The 15,807-nt window shown below is 46.3% G+C and overlaps 1 protein-coding gene across 1 annotated transcript; it reads right to left on the bottom strand.

Annotated features, from left to right (window-relative positions):
* Positions 1–2,118: 2,118 nt before the first annotated feature.
* Positions 2,119–10,892, bottom strand: LOC142771349 (uncharacterized). The gene is made up of 3 exons (XM_075872825.1): positions 10,809–10,892; positions 7,254–9,050; positions 2,119–2,666 (listed from the first exon to the last, which is right to left on the bottom strand). Exons 2-3 carry the CDS (start codon positions 9,005–9,007, stop codon positions 2,327–2,329), a joined length of 2,094 nt encoding a protein of 697 aa, XP_075728940.1. The 5' UTR covers positions 9,008–9,050; positions 10,809–10,892; the 3' UTR covers positions 2,119–2,326.
* Positions 10,893–15,807: the final 4,915 nt, after the last annotated feature.

The following is a 15,807-nucleotide window of genomic DNA, read 5'->3' as shown; positions in this document are numbered from 1 at the left end:
TGTGGGCCAATTGCCAGCCCAGCATTCTACCACTGAGCCACACCAGTGCTTGGGACTTGTTGGAAAACTTGCCTTAGGCAGGCGTGATGTCCGGGAAGCAATCGCGTTAATACGACTTATGAAGCATTTTAAAACAGCGAAAAAACAAGCTTTCGTCGCACAATGCGAACAGCATAAGGAGTGGGTCGTCCATTGTTCCGACCCATTACAAAAGCCTGTTCTTGACAAGGAGGATTAAGAAAAATGTTTTTTAGTCCTCCTTAGTTCTTGATCACCTGTGGCGCATACCCGCTTCAGGCATAATTGCTCATCGTCGTCAGCCACTGCATGAACAGCTGGCACGAAATTCCTCCAAATAGTTTAGCGTATACTACGCTTCTCAGAAGAATGACGAAAAATAGCATAGCGAATGACAGCCTATACTATCCTAAAATTTTTATTAATAATGACGTAGTGGGCATCAAGCAAGTGCGCTTGCATAAGCTGCCCAATGAGCGTTTAGAAGGCCTTTGAAAGGCTGCTCTTGTAGCTTTCGCTGTGACTGTGCTGTGGCTTCCGCGCAGACCTGGTGTTTTTTCGTTGCCTAGTGAATGCATGAAGCTCGCCGAACGTTAAAACTACTTGTAAGAGCGACGCTATACGTCACTGAAAGGGATGTGCACGCTTAGTGACGATGTTACGTCTGTTGTATATTTATTTTGAAGTCTTGAGTATGTGTCCCACCTAATACGCAGTGCTGTAGTGAGATCGAATTCATTCGTTTCAACATGCACGTTGATAATGGTTAAAAAAAGAATGGAATGGAACGAAAAAAAATTCTCGAAAATGCAGCCACATTTTCAATAAGGGAACTGAGAAAGAAACATTATAGTCTTGGATAATGTGCTAAAATAATCACGAATACCCATCCACACTTTTTCTAATTCTAATTTTTCTCCGTGAAATGAGCGTAGGAGAGCTTAATCAGGAAAATTACGTGGCTGCCTACGCTTTAGCGCGCTCTATCTTACTCCAAGCCCCGCAACAGTGGTCTAGTGGCTAGGGTACTTGGCTGCTGACCCGCAGGTCGCGGGATCGAATCCCGGCTGTGGCGGCTGCATTTTCGATGGAGGCGAAAGCGCTGTAGGCCCGTGTGCTGAATTTTAGGTGCACGTTAACGAACCCCAGGTGCTCGACATTTTCGCAACCCTCCACTACGACGTCTCTCACAATTATATGGTGGTTTTGGGACAATAAATCCCACATACCAATCAATCAAACATTGCCTTACTCCAATAAAATTATAAAAAGATAACAGTTCAGCAATCAGCTTTCTTCGGATGAATTCGCAGCTTTCTTTGATCCAGTGACCATCGGGTCAGCTTTCAAGCACCATAAAATCCCCAATTACCATATTCTACATCCGGTGACGGAGGCCCTGAATATTCACTTACCTGGATGATCATCGTCCATGATCAGCCCTACCTTGTCCAGCCGGACCATCGCACATGATCGGCTGATTTCACGTCGGTTTGTGCGTTCGCGGCTGCGTAACTGTAGGTAACAGTGTGTGTTGTCATAAGTGCCATATCCTGACAAGCTGTACGCTTCGCGCTGGCATTGTCCGTGTGTTTGGTGACAGAACAAGTGGCAATGAAGAAATTGCGCCTTTGGGAAGGCAAATTAACACAAGAAGACAATCACCCTGTGGTATTAGAACTCGGAGTGGTATGGGAACCTGTGAGAAAAGGTCACTCGCCTGGTATGAAAATAGAAATAACCGAGCTGTTGAAAGCAAAAGACATGATTATCAAGCACCAAACAGGCTAAGTCCTTCTTAATTTCCGAGGCAATCCATCTCTTGCTTGCTCATTGTAGATGGAAGGGTGTTTGAACCTGCCTGACCCCTTTCGTTTGATAACACACACGTGAATTTTATCACCAGACTGTACGTACGGTTTCGGTGACTTACGCTTCACTGCCTAATGAACCGAAGAAAACTTTTGTTAGACGAATCGTCCTATCCAATTAGCTGGTGAGCAAGCGTGTTTGGTTCGAAGGTATCAATTTGGCTTCGTTAACTATAGCAACGATTCACATTCACTGTGCTGAGCCTGTGAAAATTACAATGGCGATGCGCGAGTTCAAAGATACGTATTTATTTCTCCTGCAGAAGGCGAGCTAGTGAAATGTATTGCGCCAACATTTGCACAAGTCTTGTCAACACAGCTGCAGACATTGAATGTTTTCGGAGAATGAGGTGCGTGGTTGTCCTCGTACTTTTTAGCATGACTGTTTTCAGGTATGCGTTTGTTGCCAAAACGCACCACGATGCTCATATCATTCTTCACGCATCATTGCCACGTGTTAACTCCCTGCAGCTAAGAGCTTTTCCATTCCGCCTGATTCCCTCTTTGACGTCATCTAGGAAGAGGTATTGTCGGACGTGCCTCCAGCAGTCTTCGTTCAAGGCATCCAGTTGCGTGCAGCCATCGTCGGAAGGATGGCAGACGACTCTCTCCTTGATCACTCCTGCCAACTTCATGAATCCGTCCAAGGTTTCCAGTCCTTCCAGCCGGTCTCGTATCGAGTTCACTAGTTCTGCTTTCTCCACTTTCAAGAGCTCTGTGACCTCGACCAGCAGCGCAGGATGCTGCATGACACGCTGCAAGGCTCCGTTCACATACCTGCACGGGAACAGTGTTTTTTGGCAGCGAATAACACTAAAGCAATATTCTTAGATATTCACTCGAATGCAGTTCTTTATCGACGTTCCCAGTCAACGTGTGTGATGACGAAAATTCCCGTGTTGTCACCATGTGACATCACCATCACAGCTCAGAGCCGACATTTGGAACGTCACCATGAAGTTCCTGTGATGTAAATCACATGACTTCAATGATGATGCCATGATATGACATTTTGTAATGAAACGTGGGCCTCTCGTACACTGCAAAAGCACGCAATGAGTTTACAGGCTCCAGTTTTGCCGACACCGAAGTTTTTGAATTGAAGACTTTTCTATTGGAAGTTGCCTTTGTTAGGTGAGCTTTTATAAGCGTGGTTTCCGCCCTGCCTCCGTGATCCGAAGCAGGGCAAAAAAAAAGTTTGACGCAGAGAACTTTCCCGGGGGCGGGGGAGGTATAGAGCTAAATACGACCGACTGTGAACACAAAGGAGATGATGGCTCTCGACCCTGGTTCGTTTTAGCAATATTCACAAAAGTATTTTTCTCTTACGTGAGGTACATGTAACAGGGGACACGTCGGCATACTTACCAGAGTTTGAACACTGCTTGCTTAAACTGCATTATGTCATTACTGAATGACAGGGATTGAAGCGTAAGATGATGATAATAAATTGATCTAGGGGCATCGTAGCAAGAAAAGTACAGAAGAAGCTGGTGGATTTTCGCTAAGATATTTTAGTAATGTAGGCTTGAATTCTTGCTCGGTCTCTGGGTGTAAGGAGTGTAAGGGGTGGGCTTTGTGATGCCTGTGGGCTGAAGGCCGAATTCACGTGTGAGCAGTAATCTCCTTTGAGAAATTGGTAATCGTTATTTATTCGACACTAGCATTTGCACTATCACATATAGCTGCAGCATTGTTACGAATTATTCTGATATAAGCAATTTTGTGTATATGAATCCGTATATGTGCTTCACTCCAGCAATGACGGAGTGTTCTCCTTGAGTGACTCACTTAGGTGCGGCACGGTATTAGCTCACGATATCATTGCAATTTTCGCAGACATTAGTGAGGTGTTGGGCTGTAGTGAATTGGCATTACTATGATGAGGGTGACGGTTTGCTTGCAGTGAACCTAAAGAGGTTCGTTATCATATGTGAATGAGTGAGCCATATAACTGCTCCACGGGCATATCAGACACAGAGGTCTCGCATTTCTGTTCGTGTCACCATATTGGCTGTGGACCCGCCACGGATGACAAGTCGCTATCAGGCTAGACTGTTGACCAGCAGGTCGCCGTATCGAATACCTGCCACGCCAGCCTTGCTTTCGATGGAGGCAAACATGATTAAGGCCCGAGTACTCATTTTCGGGGGAACGTTAAAGAAGCCCGGGTGGTCAAATTTTCGGAGCCCTCCACAGTGACGTCTCTCATCACATGGCGATTCCGGGACATTAAACCCGGGCAACAATATTGCTATACATCGCTGTGTTCTTTAATTAAAATAGGGAAAATGGTTTAACCAGGCGCAACGAGGTCACATTCATGGTAGACAAAGTGTAATAATTGTTGCAGTTGAACTACATAACTCACACCAAGGCAAACTTCTAAGAATACAAACGGCCACGTGAGTCGAAGATTTCTGTATATTAAACTTCCCAAAGACTGTCACGCCAACTGGCATGAATAAATATTCATGTGTGGCCCACAAGATGAAGTTAGGTGCACAAACAGAGCAGAAAGATGCCATACCCTGAAACTTCAAGAGAACATTATCGATCATCGTCACAGTCAGTCTTGTTTCCAGTTTTTGACAAAAGAAGCATTACGTTAAAAAAAACTGGTGTACGTGGCGTTGCATGCGAAATCAAACGTAATTAAAGATGCACTGAATCTGAATATTCGCCTCGAGAACCGTTGTACATGTTGGTCGCCATAAATTTCAACCAAATCTAGGCATTTCGTGTAAAAATAGAGGAAATGGTTAAGCTGGAAGCTTCCTCTACATTCTATAACGAACATTCCTTTATACTGTCTAGCAGGAAAAGCAAAGCAGCTTCCATAATTCTAGTGCATGAACATACGGAACGAGTAAAGTATGATGCGATTGTGATGAACGTGTTGAAGTTAGGCATGCTACATTTAAAGGAAAGTAATAGAAAGCTATAGTATACCGGGCTTAGCGGGATAGCGGGCTTACTGTGGTAGCGGGATTGAAGTTCGCATGCGCAGATACATACTTTACCCGGGCCACTTACCATACGCGTGCTATTTTTTAGATTCAACGTTACCGTGTTAGCGTGGTGTACGTAGTATGCGTAAACATGGCGGCTTTTTAGACGCAACTTTAGACGCCAAAGTGATTGTGGCGTAGCTGTTGAGTCACTTCGTTCGCAACACACGGCGGTTTAAAATGACTTCGCTTGCCTTCAGTTAGCTTCAATGACCGAGTATTACATTTAAGCTAACGTAACTTTTAAGATAGCTTCCCATTCCGAACGTCTTTAGGCCTAACTAGAATATAGATATAAACAAATTGGCAACATAAATGTTTCCGCGTTTGGTGCGTGGTTCGTAATTATTTTTTATTACTGAAATAAACTTCAACGATGCTTCGTGTGGTGACACAGGCAAACATTCTCGTTTTCTTTTCCTTTTCGCGCTTATTTACCTTATCAATCCTCTGATAGGTGGCGCCACCATGCCAGCTAAAGGCCTGGGGTTATTGAGAAAAAAAAACTGAGAGGGCGTGACGTCATATTCGTGAAGCCCCTAGAGTTACTGTATATGCTACCTTTAGGTAGCCTAAAGGTAGCATATACAGTAGCGCTAGAAGCCGCCGCATCGTAAACCTCCTAGCAGAGAAGCAGATAAACACTTCACGATTTCTGGCAAGCAGCCGCCCCAGCCATCGCCGCGGGCTTGGAAACGGCGCCGGCGGAGTGGTAGGTGTTTTCTGCCGGCGGTGAGTCAATTCGCGAGTGCTGCTTCTTTTGCGTGTTTTTTCAGGAAAGGTGTGCGACACCTAGCTGTAGTGTATACTCGGTGCGAATTGCGTGCACTGCCGGATGTACCTGGTGGCACTTTTCACGTATGTTCGCTTCACTGTTGATCAATAATGCATGGTATTTGCATTAGGAGCTCTCAGCTTTACGCTGCGTTAGTTCTTACTCATTGTGTCAACTGAGAACATACTCGAACTTACGTTTTTGTGTTGTAGGCATCGTGGCGCGTTTTTAAAAGTTCTGTCATTCATACTAAAGGGCAATAAACTATTCTTGTTGTCGAAATAAGTGTGTCTGTATTGTACAGCGTGGGCTCGCTGTGTGTTAATTGTGTGTGCACTGGAATTACACACTTTACGTGCACGATCGCGTATGCAATACAATGATGCCTTCAAGCGTGAAGTACGTCAAGTACTAGGCTGGCGTTGCACAGTATAGCTACGAAGCAAGCTCCCAAAATCGTGCATTGCCACACTGACACTATATAGGAACAAAGAACTGCTAATCAGCCCGTAGGTTGGGAAATCTGGCTAAGAGAGAGAAAAAAGAAGTCATACTGCCGGGTGAGTTCAAGTGCGATGATTCAGGGGCTGAATGATTTCGATTACGCCGCGTACCAGTGATTTCTGTGCTGTTGCACAAAAGCACTCCACGAAGTATTTCAGCACGCCGCGCTCAGGCCTGCCTCGCACGAACAGTCTGGGAAAGGTGTGCTCGAACATTTTGCTGCATTCAAACCGTGCAATACGCGACAAGTTTACGCCGGGACGATAGGTCCGTGCAAACGCGAACCAGCGCTTAGAGCACGCCGCGGAGAGTATGCTGCTTAGTTTGCCCCATACCGGTTTGTTTGCCCCATAAATTTGACATCATTTACGCCACACGTCTCGCAATGCATTGGGATACGATAAAGCCTCTCCTCAGTTTTTCCTTCCTCTATGCCTGAGGCACGTAAACCACGTAAACGCCATCCTGCTAAACTATAAGGCGCTATCCACAGTGAACTGTTGCGCAACAATAACGCCATTCTTTTAACCCCGGAGGTTACGCTAATGGTAAACCATAACTGTCTAGTTTGCGACTCAGTAAACCTCAAATCTGAAAAGAATAACTCACAAGCAGCTGATTATGAAACTGAAATTTAATTTTGATGGTTGGTCCGAGATGGACACATTTCGGGCTCTTTTTGTGGTATGGAATACCACTTTCCACACAGTCTAGTGTATGCATCTTACAACGGTATGCACCCTTCGGACCATTTTTGAAAGTTTAACACACCCAAATGGAGCAGGTTCCTAACTTAACCAGTACGCAGACTACATTCAAATAAATAAATAAATAAATAAATAAATAAATATTTCGTTCATAGCAAGAGTGTTCTGAGAGAATGAAAATACTGTTCGCAAGGGAGAATTAAGATTGTTAATCACAAGCTTGCCCAATCAGGGAGCATGCGTTCAGACTATGAAACCGGATTCACATATGAAGGCCATTCGGGAGAAGATAGAAAATGGGTGTCGTGACATTCAAATTACACCATGACACAGCACGTACACATGAATATCGTAAGCGCTGGCCTACCTGTCAAGAAGTGCAGCCTTCTGCAGGCGGGCAGCTCGGGCTACAACGCCGGAATTCCTCCGCGTCGTCTCTTGCACCACGTACCAGTGTTCGGCTACCACTGCGTCTATGTGACCTTCGCAGATTAGGGTCAGTAGGGTGTGGTTTCGTTCGATGTCCTTCGAAAAGCGACGGACGAATGCGCTGGCGTTAGTGATGGGTTGGGGTTCGATATGAACCCATCTGATGCTCGTGCTTCGCCCAATGGAGTCGGCCAGTTCCTCCATTTCTTGAACGCTCATTCCGTACAAGGTGACGCTTAGGTCTCTAAGGCTGCCGTTTCGACGGAGCGCTTTGTGCAACAATGACCACCACCGTGTGTCATCATCGGTTTCCAACGGAGAGACCAGTCCAGTAGACAAATTAAGCTTTCGCAGGGCTGTGGTCGATTTCAGAAACTCGGCGAAAGCCGAAGACACCGCCACGTTGCCCCTGTTGATACGAAGGTTAATCGAGGTGATATGACGACAGCTCGGCAGTACACGCAAAGCGGCCACTGTGCGGTCGTTTCGCCAAGAGAAGTGTACTTCCGAAAATGCTTTACATTGCAAAAATTCAATTTCGTGTTGGAAATCGTAATATCCAATGGAAACTTTTTCCTTCAAGCCACCGCTTTTGAGTTTGGCACATAAGAAGGACAAGTCGGGATGCCTGTCTACCCAATCTTGGATGTGAACGTTAAGGTTTTCTTTGCTCAATAGAGCCTGGAAGAGCCGAGCCCACTGCGGTGGTTCGAAAATCTGGTATGGAATGTCCAGTTTTTCCAATGTTTCGTTTTCTATCAAAGCAGAAATCCAGCAGTCGTAAACGGAGGCTATTCCGGGCTGAATATAGTCAAGGGTCCAAATGGTTAAGCTTCGCAGGACCTTGTTGCTACTGATCAGTCCAGCAACAACGCCCGTTACTTCTTCGTCTCCTCTGAAACCGACCAATATGAGCTTCTCGAGGCTTTTGTTGTTTGAAATGCCTTCGAGAAACGCCGCTTGCAACGATTTGTTTGACAAAATCACGAACAGTACCTTGAGGAATGCTGTCGTGGTGAGGTATTCGATCAGGGCGTGTGGACAGTGTTCTGGTTCGAGTAGATTCATATTTAGGCTAAGTTCTCTGAGCCAGCATCTGCGCGAGAGCGCCGTGAAGAACGTGTCGGCTTCTGGCGCTCGTAGCGGAAAACCAATTAAACGTAGCGTTTCCAGAGAGAAAGACTTCTGCAGAAGCTGCAACAGTGCATCCACGACGACTTGTGGAATAGGTTCCGACCTAGTGAAGTTGCATTGCAGGTCTACGACACTAGTCAAACAAGGTATTACTTCGCAAGCAGCGTCCATAGCCCATGCTTCATGCAAGATCAAACACAACGATTTGAGTCCTGAATTGTGGCGAAGGGCCTCCAGAATGGCACGGCCGGTGTAGTTGTCGAGCGATGGCTTAATTTGGGCCGACGAAATGCAGTGGTGGCTTTTCAGCAACGTTCCTAGAAGCTCCGGGTACTCTGGCAGCTGCAACGTATCAAAATTTTGAATGGTTGGCCCGGTCTGAGTTGTGTCTTCCAGGTGAAGCTGGCCAGACGCTCCTGGGCGTTCTCGCAGTTCCCTCATTGAGCCACGGAGCAGCTTGTTCAAGATTAACAGGTTTTCGACAATTCGACACGTTTGGTTTTCAGCAGCTGTGCATTCCACACAGTGGGCCATCACGTCTTCACTGAACTTGTCCATGGTGTTCCTCGGTCACTGTGGTGGTACTGGCGTGGTCTCACTCCTGCAAGAAAATGGTAGGTGCAATGCTACACTAATCTACGATTTCAGAAAGCTCGAAGTTTGTTCTATATGCATGAGTAATAAGACACACTGATATTTCTCACGTAGAATAGTTTGCGTCAAGTTACATTAAAAGCTACATAAAATGCACTCTGGAAAATCGCGTTTCAGCATGACACACGTTTTACTTTACATGTTGTTTCAGCATTGTGTGGGGAGATCACCCAAACTAAGGGAAATGCAATATTTTATAACTGTGTTTATGATACAATTTTCTGTGGAGGGAGACACTTTAACATGACTGGACACAGCAATGAGGGTAGTAAATGACTAATATGAGCTAAATAGCATTTTAGTTTTGTAGGAACAACTGGTTGGGTCAAATGAGAGAATATCTTTTCTTCCTGCAAAGAAGTCATTGATGGTAGAAAAGGAAAAAAATCGTGCTCTAGTAATTGCTGCACAGCATTGGAACTCAAGTTCTGCCATCGAAACTAAAACGAAGCTTCCGACGAGCGCAGCGTGCAGACGGTTAAAAGAATGTTCAGGACGGTGATTGCAGTCGTGTTAGTTCTACATTTGTTTCACCCATGACAGTGCCCAGATTTTATCATTCGTTAGGAATTGCCAATGACTGCTTTTGCTAAACCTGAAAGGGGAAACAGGCTTGTCTCAAGATAAGCCACAATTTTCAATTTGACCCTACCTCCTGTGTCAATAAAACAAAAGTAAAACAAAAGTCAATTAGCTTAGCTCCTCTACATGATATCATAATTTATGACTGCATGCCTCTCCATATGCCTGCCGCCCCACAGAAAAGTAATTATTAAAGCAGAGTGATAAAATCTTTCCGTATAGGTTTGAGAATTTTCGGACAGCTTTTGTTGTAAGCTTCAGTAATAGGTGTCCCCAAAAAATGAAGCCTAGACTTACAAAAGTTTCTATTTTCTTCCGGTGTATTAAGTCGTTTTCTTCACAATTACTACACCGATCTTTCTTATGAACCACATTTAGGGGTTACGATCACTTGTAGATTAATAATTGAGCGTAGGTATACGACCAATTTAGTTTTAGCAAACTGGTGGTGGATGCGTCATTACAGCAAGACAGATTTGTTTCGCGATTTTTTTCAATTTCCTCGTCTGGAAACCTTGAAGACAGACAAGACAACGGTTGACAGAAGACGTGCCCATAACCGGTTTATATTTTAAGAAACAACGAGATACGTGACATTCCAGCTACAGAACGTCAGGAATGTTTCTGAAAAATAACGACATGTTTTAGGGTCAATGACACCTGTGCTGCATTACAGGATAAGCTCTAGCTTCAATTTAGATTATCCAAAGTGTCTTGTACAATTGACTGGTGGTAACGCATTCCAGTTTCGTACGACAAGTTTTAGTAGAATACAAATTCCCGCTACTGGGGAACTTTATGCAAAATATGACCGCGCAGAATACGGCACAACGTGTTACTGTTACCTTACGTTATAATCACTCTCATTATGGTTGTTCTCTCGAGATGCGCGGAATCAAGTGAGCCCAGATTTAGCACTATTATCAACCTTCATCGTTCTAGAGTTGGGAGATACAGCGTTTGAAAAGCTACTTGGGCACTACTACCGGAAATTGTCGCAAGGGTCTAAGCAATATTGACGTGAAGGTTAAATGACATCGCATCTTGTAGGCTGTATACGTATGGCCAACGCGAAAGCCGTACGACACTTGTATGGTCTATGCAGTGTAGAGCTCTCACTCACCGATGCGTTGACTGCGGTGGGGATAACGGGCATTCGCATACGGTAGTGAGGTGGATTGTTTCTCAGTGAGAAGGGGCAAAAATGTCTGCGCGTTTGCTTCCTGCTTGTGCATGGCAGTTCCCCACTACGGGAGACTGGTGAAGCTGGCAGCAAAAATGATTGATAGATCGTTCGGACAAGTACTTGAGGTATGAATGATGGTATTTCGTTGCACTATTGGGAAATAATCACTCTTTATGATTTCAGATTGGGTAAGCAATACTATAAGAATTTACTACACAAAAAGCACTATGTGTACCAAAACGATTTTGGGTACATAATGGCCATTGAATAATTCCACCTATTACTAAAGTATTTGTTCTTGTTCACCTGTTAACTCTGCTACACTTAACGATATGTGATTGGCTAATAACTGAACGCCTTTTTCTATTGAAATGATGGGATAGGGGAGGTTGGTGTCATTATCGTGGTACCGGCTACTCCTTCTCGCTTAGCAAAGAAAATATGTCGAAAAAAATACCAATAAGGGCACGAAATGCGAGACAATGTAGCATACCATGTGAAGTATGAAGTTTTCGAATAATGCAAGCTATACGATAAAAAGAACGCGGATTACAGGAAGCTATGGTCACGCATAATTCGTCATCTTCGTTTTCCACAGCAACAGAAAAGTGTGCGTGATGACTTACGAGTGCGTAGCGGGTGTCGCGCTTCTACAAATAATAACAAAGAATGACAGTGAATGCTTCCTTACTACAGAAAATCTTTTGATTTTTATGCAAGTGTGTCACGCAAGTGTGCTTGCAGTGGCGGTCCCAAGAGTTTTTGGAAAAAAGTTCTATAGAAAGGCCGCTCTTCCAGCTTTCCCTGAGAGTGTGCTTCACGTTCCGAGCAGGCCCGGTGGTGTTTTGGGAATACTAAATCATTCACCCAGAAAATTTTAGATGCGTATGGGGTAGCTCGCTGATTCGCGAGGGGAAGAACTATGTCAGTGGACACTTTGATATTGTATTTGCCATAGTCGCTCTAGGATCGCTTGAAAGGGTTAGTATACGGGCTCGCACGTGGTCCTCTCGTCGCAAGCACTGGTGGCGCTCAGCGGTAGAATACCAGTCCTTGCTACTCAATTTGCGTCTCCGCAGAGAAGTGAAAGAAAACTAGCGATTGAAAAGGCAATGTGTTCGGTTACGCAAACGCGTTTTACTCTTCAAAGCATAACTCGTGCAGATTATCGTCCGTCCAAGGGGTGGCTTGGATGTTGAGAAGGCGGGCTCAGCTAGACTTGGCCGGGCAATCGCAGAGGCGGCTGGAATTGTACCCACGCTCATCAGTCAGGACATTGTCTGCCCGAATGCAACGCAAAATATCATAGTTATTAGCACGGCGTCCCGTGCGAACGCTGACTCTTACCTCAGGATGAGCTGCCTTACATTGGGAATGAAGAAGTATGACATCAACACTTACGAGGCTGCCCCGCATGAGACCTGCAAGGGGGTCATCCGTAAGATTGACGCATCGGAGAGCCAGACGGAGCTGGAGAGGAGCATCCTTACTGAAAGAAACCCCACGGCTCTGGGAGTCAGACGTATTAAGAACACTGAGACGGTGGTTATTGTCTTCGATGGCTACAAAGTTCCCAACTTCATTTATTTCGGCACAGCGCTGGTCAGATGCTCGCTTTACCATCGGCAGCATGACTGCTGCTATGCCTGTGGCAGACTCGGGCACAGGGCGGACGTCTGTCCGACACCGGACGAAGCTGTGTGCAAGAGGTGCGGAATCAACAACCCTGATGAGAACCATCAATGTTCCCCGACCTGTGGATTCTGTGGCGGCCCACACGCCACGACGGATAAAAGTTGCCAGCAAAGGTTTCAGCTTCCATTTATTGTGCGAAGGCGGCGAAGAGAGCGCCGTGCGGAATCAGAGCGTCGTAGTCAGCAAACGGTACCTGCTAACGCCGACGAGGGTGTGAGCCAGCCTGCACACCGCAACTCCAGTTCAAACAGTCGTTCTGCTGCAACTGGGGTGGACAGCCGTGACTCATCGCAACAGGCAAGCAGTCGGTCCAGATCCAGATCTCGGTCCAGAAGTCGCTCCCAAGGCCAGCGAAAGGGAACTTCGTCTAAAGGCCGAGCCAAGTCCCGGTCCAGAGATCGTCGTCGGTCCCAATCCAGAGGCCCATCGCACTCGAGGAGCCAGTCCAGGGACCCGCATGGCACAGTCCGTTTCCAAAGCCCACCCCAACCGGAGATGCAGGGTGGCTCCTGGGCTGACCGGGTGCGCAGCGGAGGAGGTGAAAAGGTAACGGGAGGCACTGCGCCAGAGCATGGTCTAGCGGAGCTAAATCAGCTTAGGAAGGAGAATGCCGAAATGCGCAGCATTATTGAGTCGCTGAGAGCCGAAATGGCTGAGCTTAGACGTGTCAGTACATCTCAAGCTACTCTGGCATCTGCTTCTCCGTGTGTAGGTTCTCCCTCTCCTCAACCCATGGAGGTTCCCATGGTCGTGGAAGCGGGCCCCTCGGGTAACCCAGCCAAGCGTAAGGCTGCGACTTCAGCCGAGAATGTGCAGGCTAGAGCTAAATCTGAAATTAAGGAGACTCTAAATTCAATTTGCCTTGAGATTCACAAACTTAATGAGCGTTTCTCGGCGGTCGATCAACGTCTCACAGTTATGGATCAGAAAATAGATATTCAACATACCAGAATTCAATGTGTGGAGAATCAATTACAGAACGCCGGCCTTATGGTGCAGAGCCCCAATATCAGGGGAGCAGCTCGGATTCACCCGGATTTCTTTCCAGAGGGAACGCCTTTATCGGCGCCCATTCCCATGAGTATCCCCAGTTCGAATAGTACAGTTGCTTCTGTACAGAACCTGACGGCAGGGTCAGGGAGCACCTCCAATGATCAAGATGGCCTCGCACGCTGAATTTCGTATATGGCAATGGAACTGCAGGGGGATCCTTAGCAAAAGGGGCACCCTGCAGCAATTTGTCCGCTCTCACAGCGAGAAGCCGCAAGTGATCCTACTGCAGGAGACGCTGTCTGATAGTGTAACCCTCCCGGGGTACAAGGCACATGCAGTTAAAGGGGAAGGCAGAGGGATTGCCACGTTAGTCAGCAACAAGTTCACCTTTGTGACACATGATCTAGGGGTAAGACCTAATAAAACGGAGCTCTCCTTAGTTGAGGTCATTCCGAGTTCTTCCAACCTTTCCAGCATTTTTATACTGAACATATATAGTAGCCCTAGTGATCATAGGCAGCGTTTTAGGACGATCATAGCTAAGGCAACCAGATTGGCTGGGCTCTCTCCTCTGGTTGTGGCGGGGGATTTTAACTCGCCTTTCCGGGCGTGGAACTACCCGTATGATTCAGCTAAAGGCAGGAGCTTGTGGCAGGAGACGGGAGATGCGGATCTCTCGTTAATTACGGACCCGATGTTTCCTACTAGGCGCGGCACATCCACCACCAGGGACTCCACCCCGGACCTAGCTTTCGTGAAAAATGCTGGCTCGGTAGGTTGGGAAAATCTTCTGACGGATTTAGGAAGTGATCATTATATTACAGTTACTAAATTACAGATGGAGGCAAAATCTAAAAGAAAGTTTACTTACGTGGATTGGGATAAATTTCGGGAGTCACGCAGCGCTCGAGCGGAACAGGGGGAAATCCCGGACTCTCTGGGGCAATGGACAGAGATGCTGCTGCAGGACGTTAGAGCGGTTACCAGAACCATTGAGACAGAGGTACAGACAAACAAAATGGACAGTCGGCTTGCGCATTTACTGGAGGCAAAGCAGTCGCTATTGGCCAGATGGAAGGGTCAGAGACTTAATCGTAGGCTTCGGAAAAAGATAGCAGAGTTAAATACACAAATTGAAGAACATTGCAAAAACTTGTCGAGGCAGCAGTGGGATGAAATTTGTAATTCAGTCGATGGACAAATGCGAACCAGAGGTAAATGGAATCTTTTAAAACACTTGCTTGACGAGTCGGGCACTAAATCTAATCAGAGGGGGGTCCTTGCTAGAATACTTCATCTTGCTCAAAAATCCTCCTCGGGCGCGGAGTTATTGGGGCAGCTTGCTGAGAAGTATCTACCGCTAGCAGTTGATTCCATGCAAGCCTATCCGGGGTATATGGGAACACCTTGTGCCCATTTGGATGAACCCTTCACCATCAGCGATGTGCGACGTGCCCTGCACGAACTTAATGGCCGATCGGCACCGGGTCCAGATAGGGTCACCAACAAAGCGCTTCGGAATTTGGAAGATGACTCTGTTGAATTTCTTACTGATGAGATTAATAGGATTTGGAAGGGAGGTGACATCCCGGAACAATGGAAGTTGGCCAAGGTGATCCTCATTCCCAAGCCCGGTAAAGCACCAAGTTTGGACAATCTGCGCCCCATCTCTCTCACGTCATGCGTGGGAAAGGTGGTGGAACACGTTGTCCAGAACCGAATCGCGGACTACATAGAGCACAATGATCTCTTCCCTCACTACCTTATTGGCTTTAGGCCAGGCCTCTGTACGCAGGATGCTATGAAAATCATTAAGTGTCAAATTTTACATAATCATACCAGAGACACCAGGGCGATCCTAGGCTTGGATATAAAAAAAGCGTTTGATAATGTCCGCCATGATTCTATTTTAGATGCGATCTCAAGTCTCAACCTAGGTTCCTCATTTCATGCGTTTGTCAGATCCTTCCTGTGTGGTCGAAAAGCCATACTTAAAGTTGGAGATCTAGAATCGGATGTGCAAGCGCTGGGAAATAGGGGCACCCCGCAGGGATCTGTTCTATCACCCTTACTTTTTAACATCGTCATGGCTGGTCTCTCGAGGCAGCTTTCTGGAATTTCAGATGTTGGTCATACAATTTATGCCGATGATATCACCATTTGGTGTAGAGGAGGAAGTGATGGCACTGTAGAGGCGGCCCTGCAAGAGGCCATCGACACTACCGAGAGTTTTCTGGAAGACACAGGC

This window comes from Rhipicephalus microplus, chromosome 9 (assembly GCF_043290135.1).
Source record: "Rhipicephalus microplus isolate Deutch F79 chromosome 9, USDA_Rmic, whole genome shotgun sequence".
Lineage (NCBI taxonomy): Eukaryota > Metazoa > Arthropoda > Arachnida > Ixodida > Ixodidae > Rhipicephalus > Rhipicephalus microplus.
This window is presented reverse-complemented; position numbering and strand designations above follow the sequence as displayed.

Excerpts from the sequence above, each read along its gene's own strand:
- LOC142771349 (XM_075872825.1), bottom strand. The coding sequence starts at position 9,007 with ATGGACAAGTTCAGTGAAGACGTGATGGCCCACTGTGTGGAATGCACA. Across the intron at positions 2,667-7,253 it reads AAGGCTGCACTTCTTGACAG|GTATGTGAACGGAGCCTTGC; the intron begins GTAGGCCAGCGC and ends GTTCCCGTGCAG.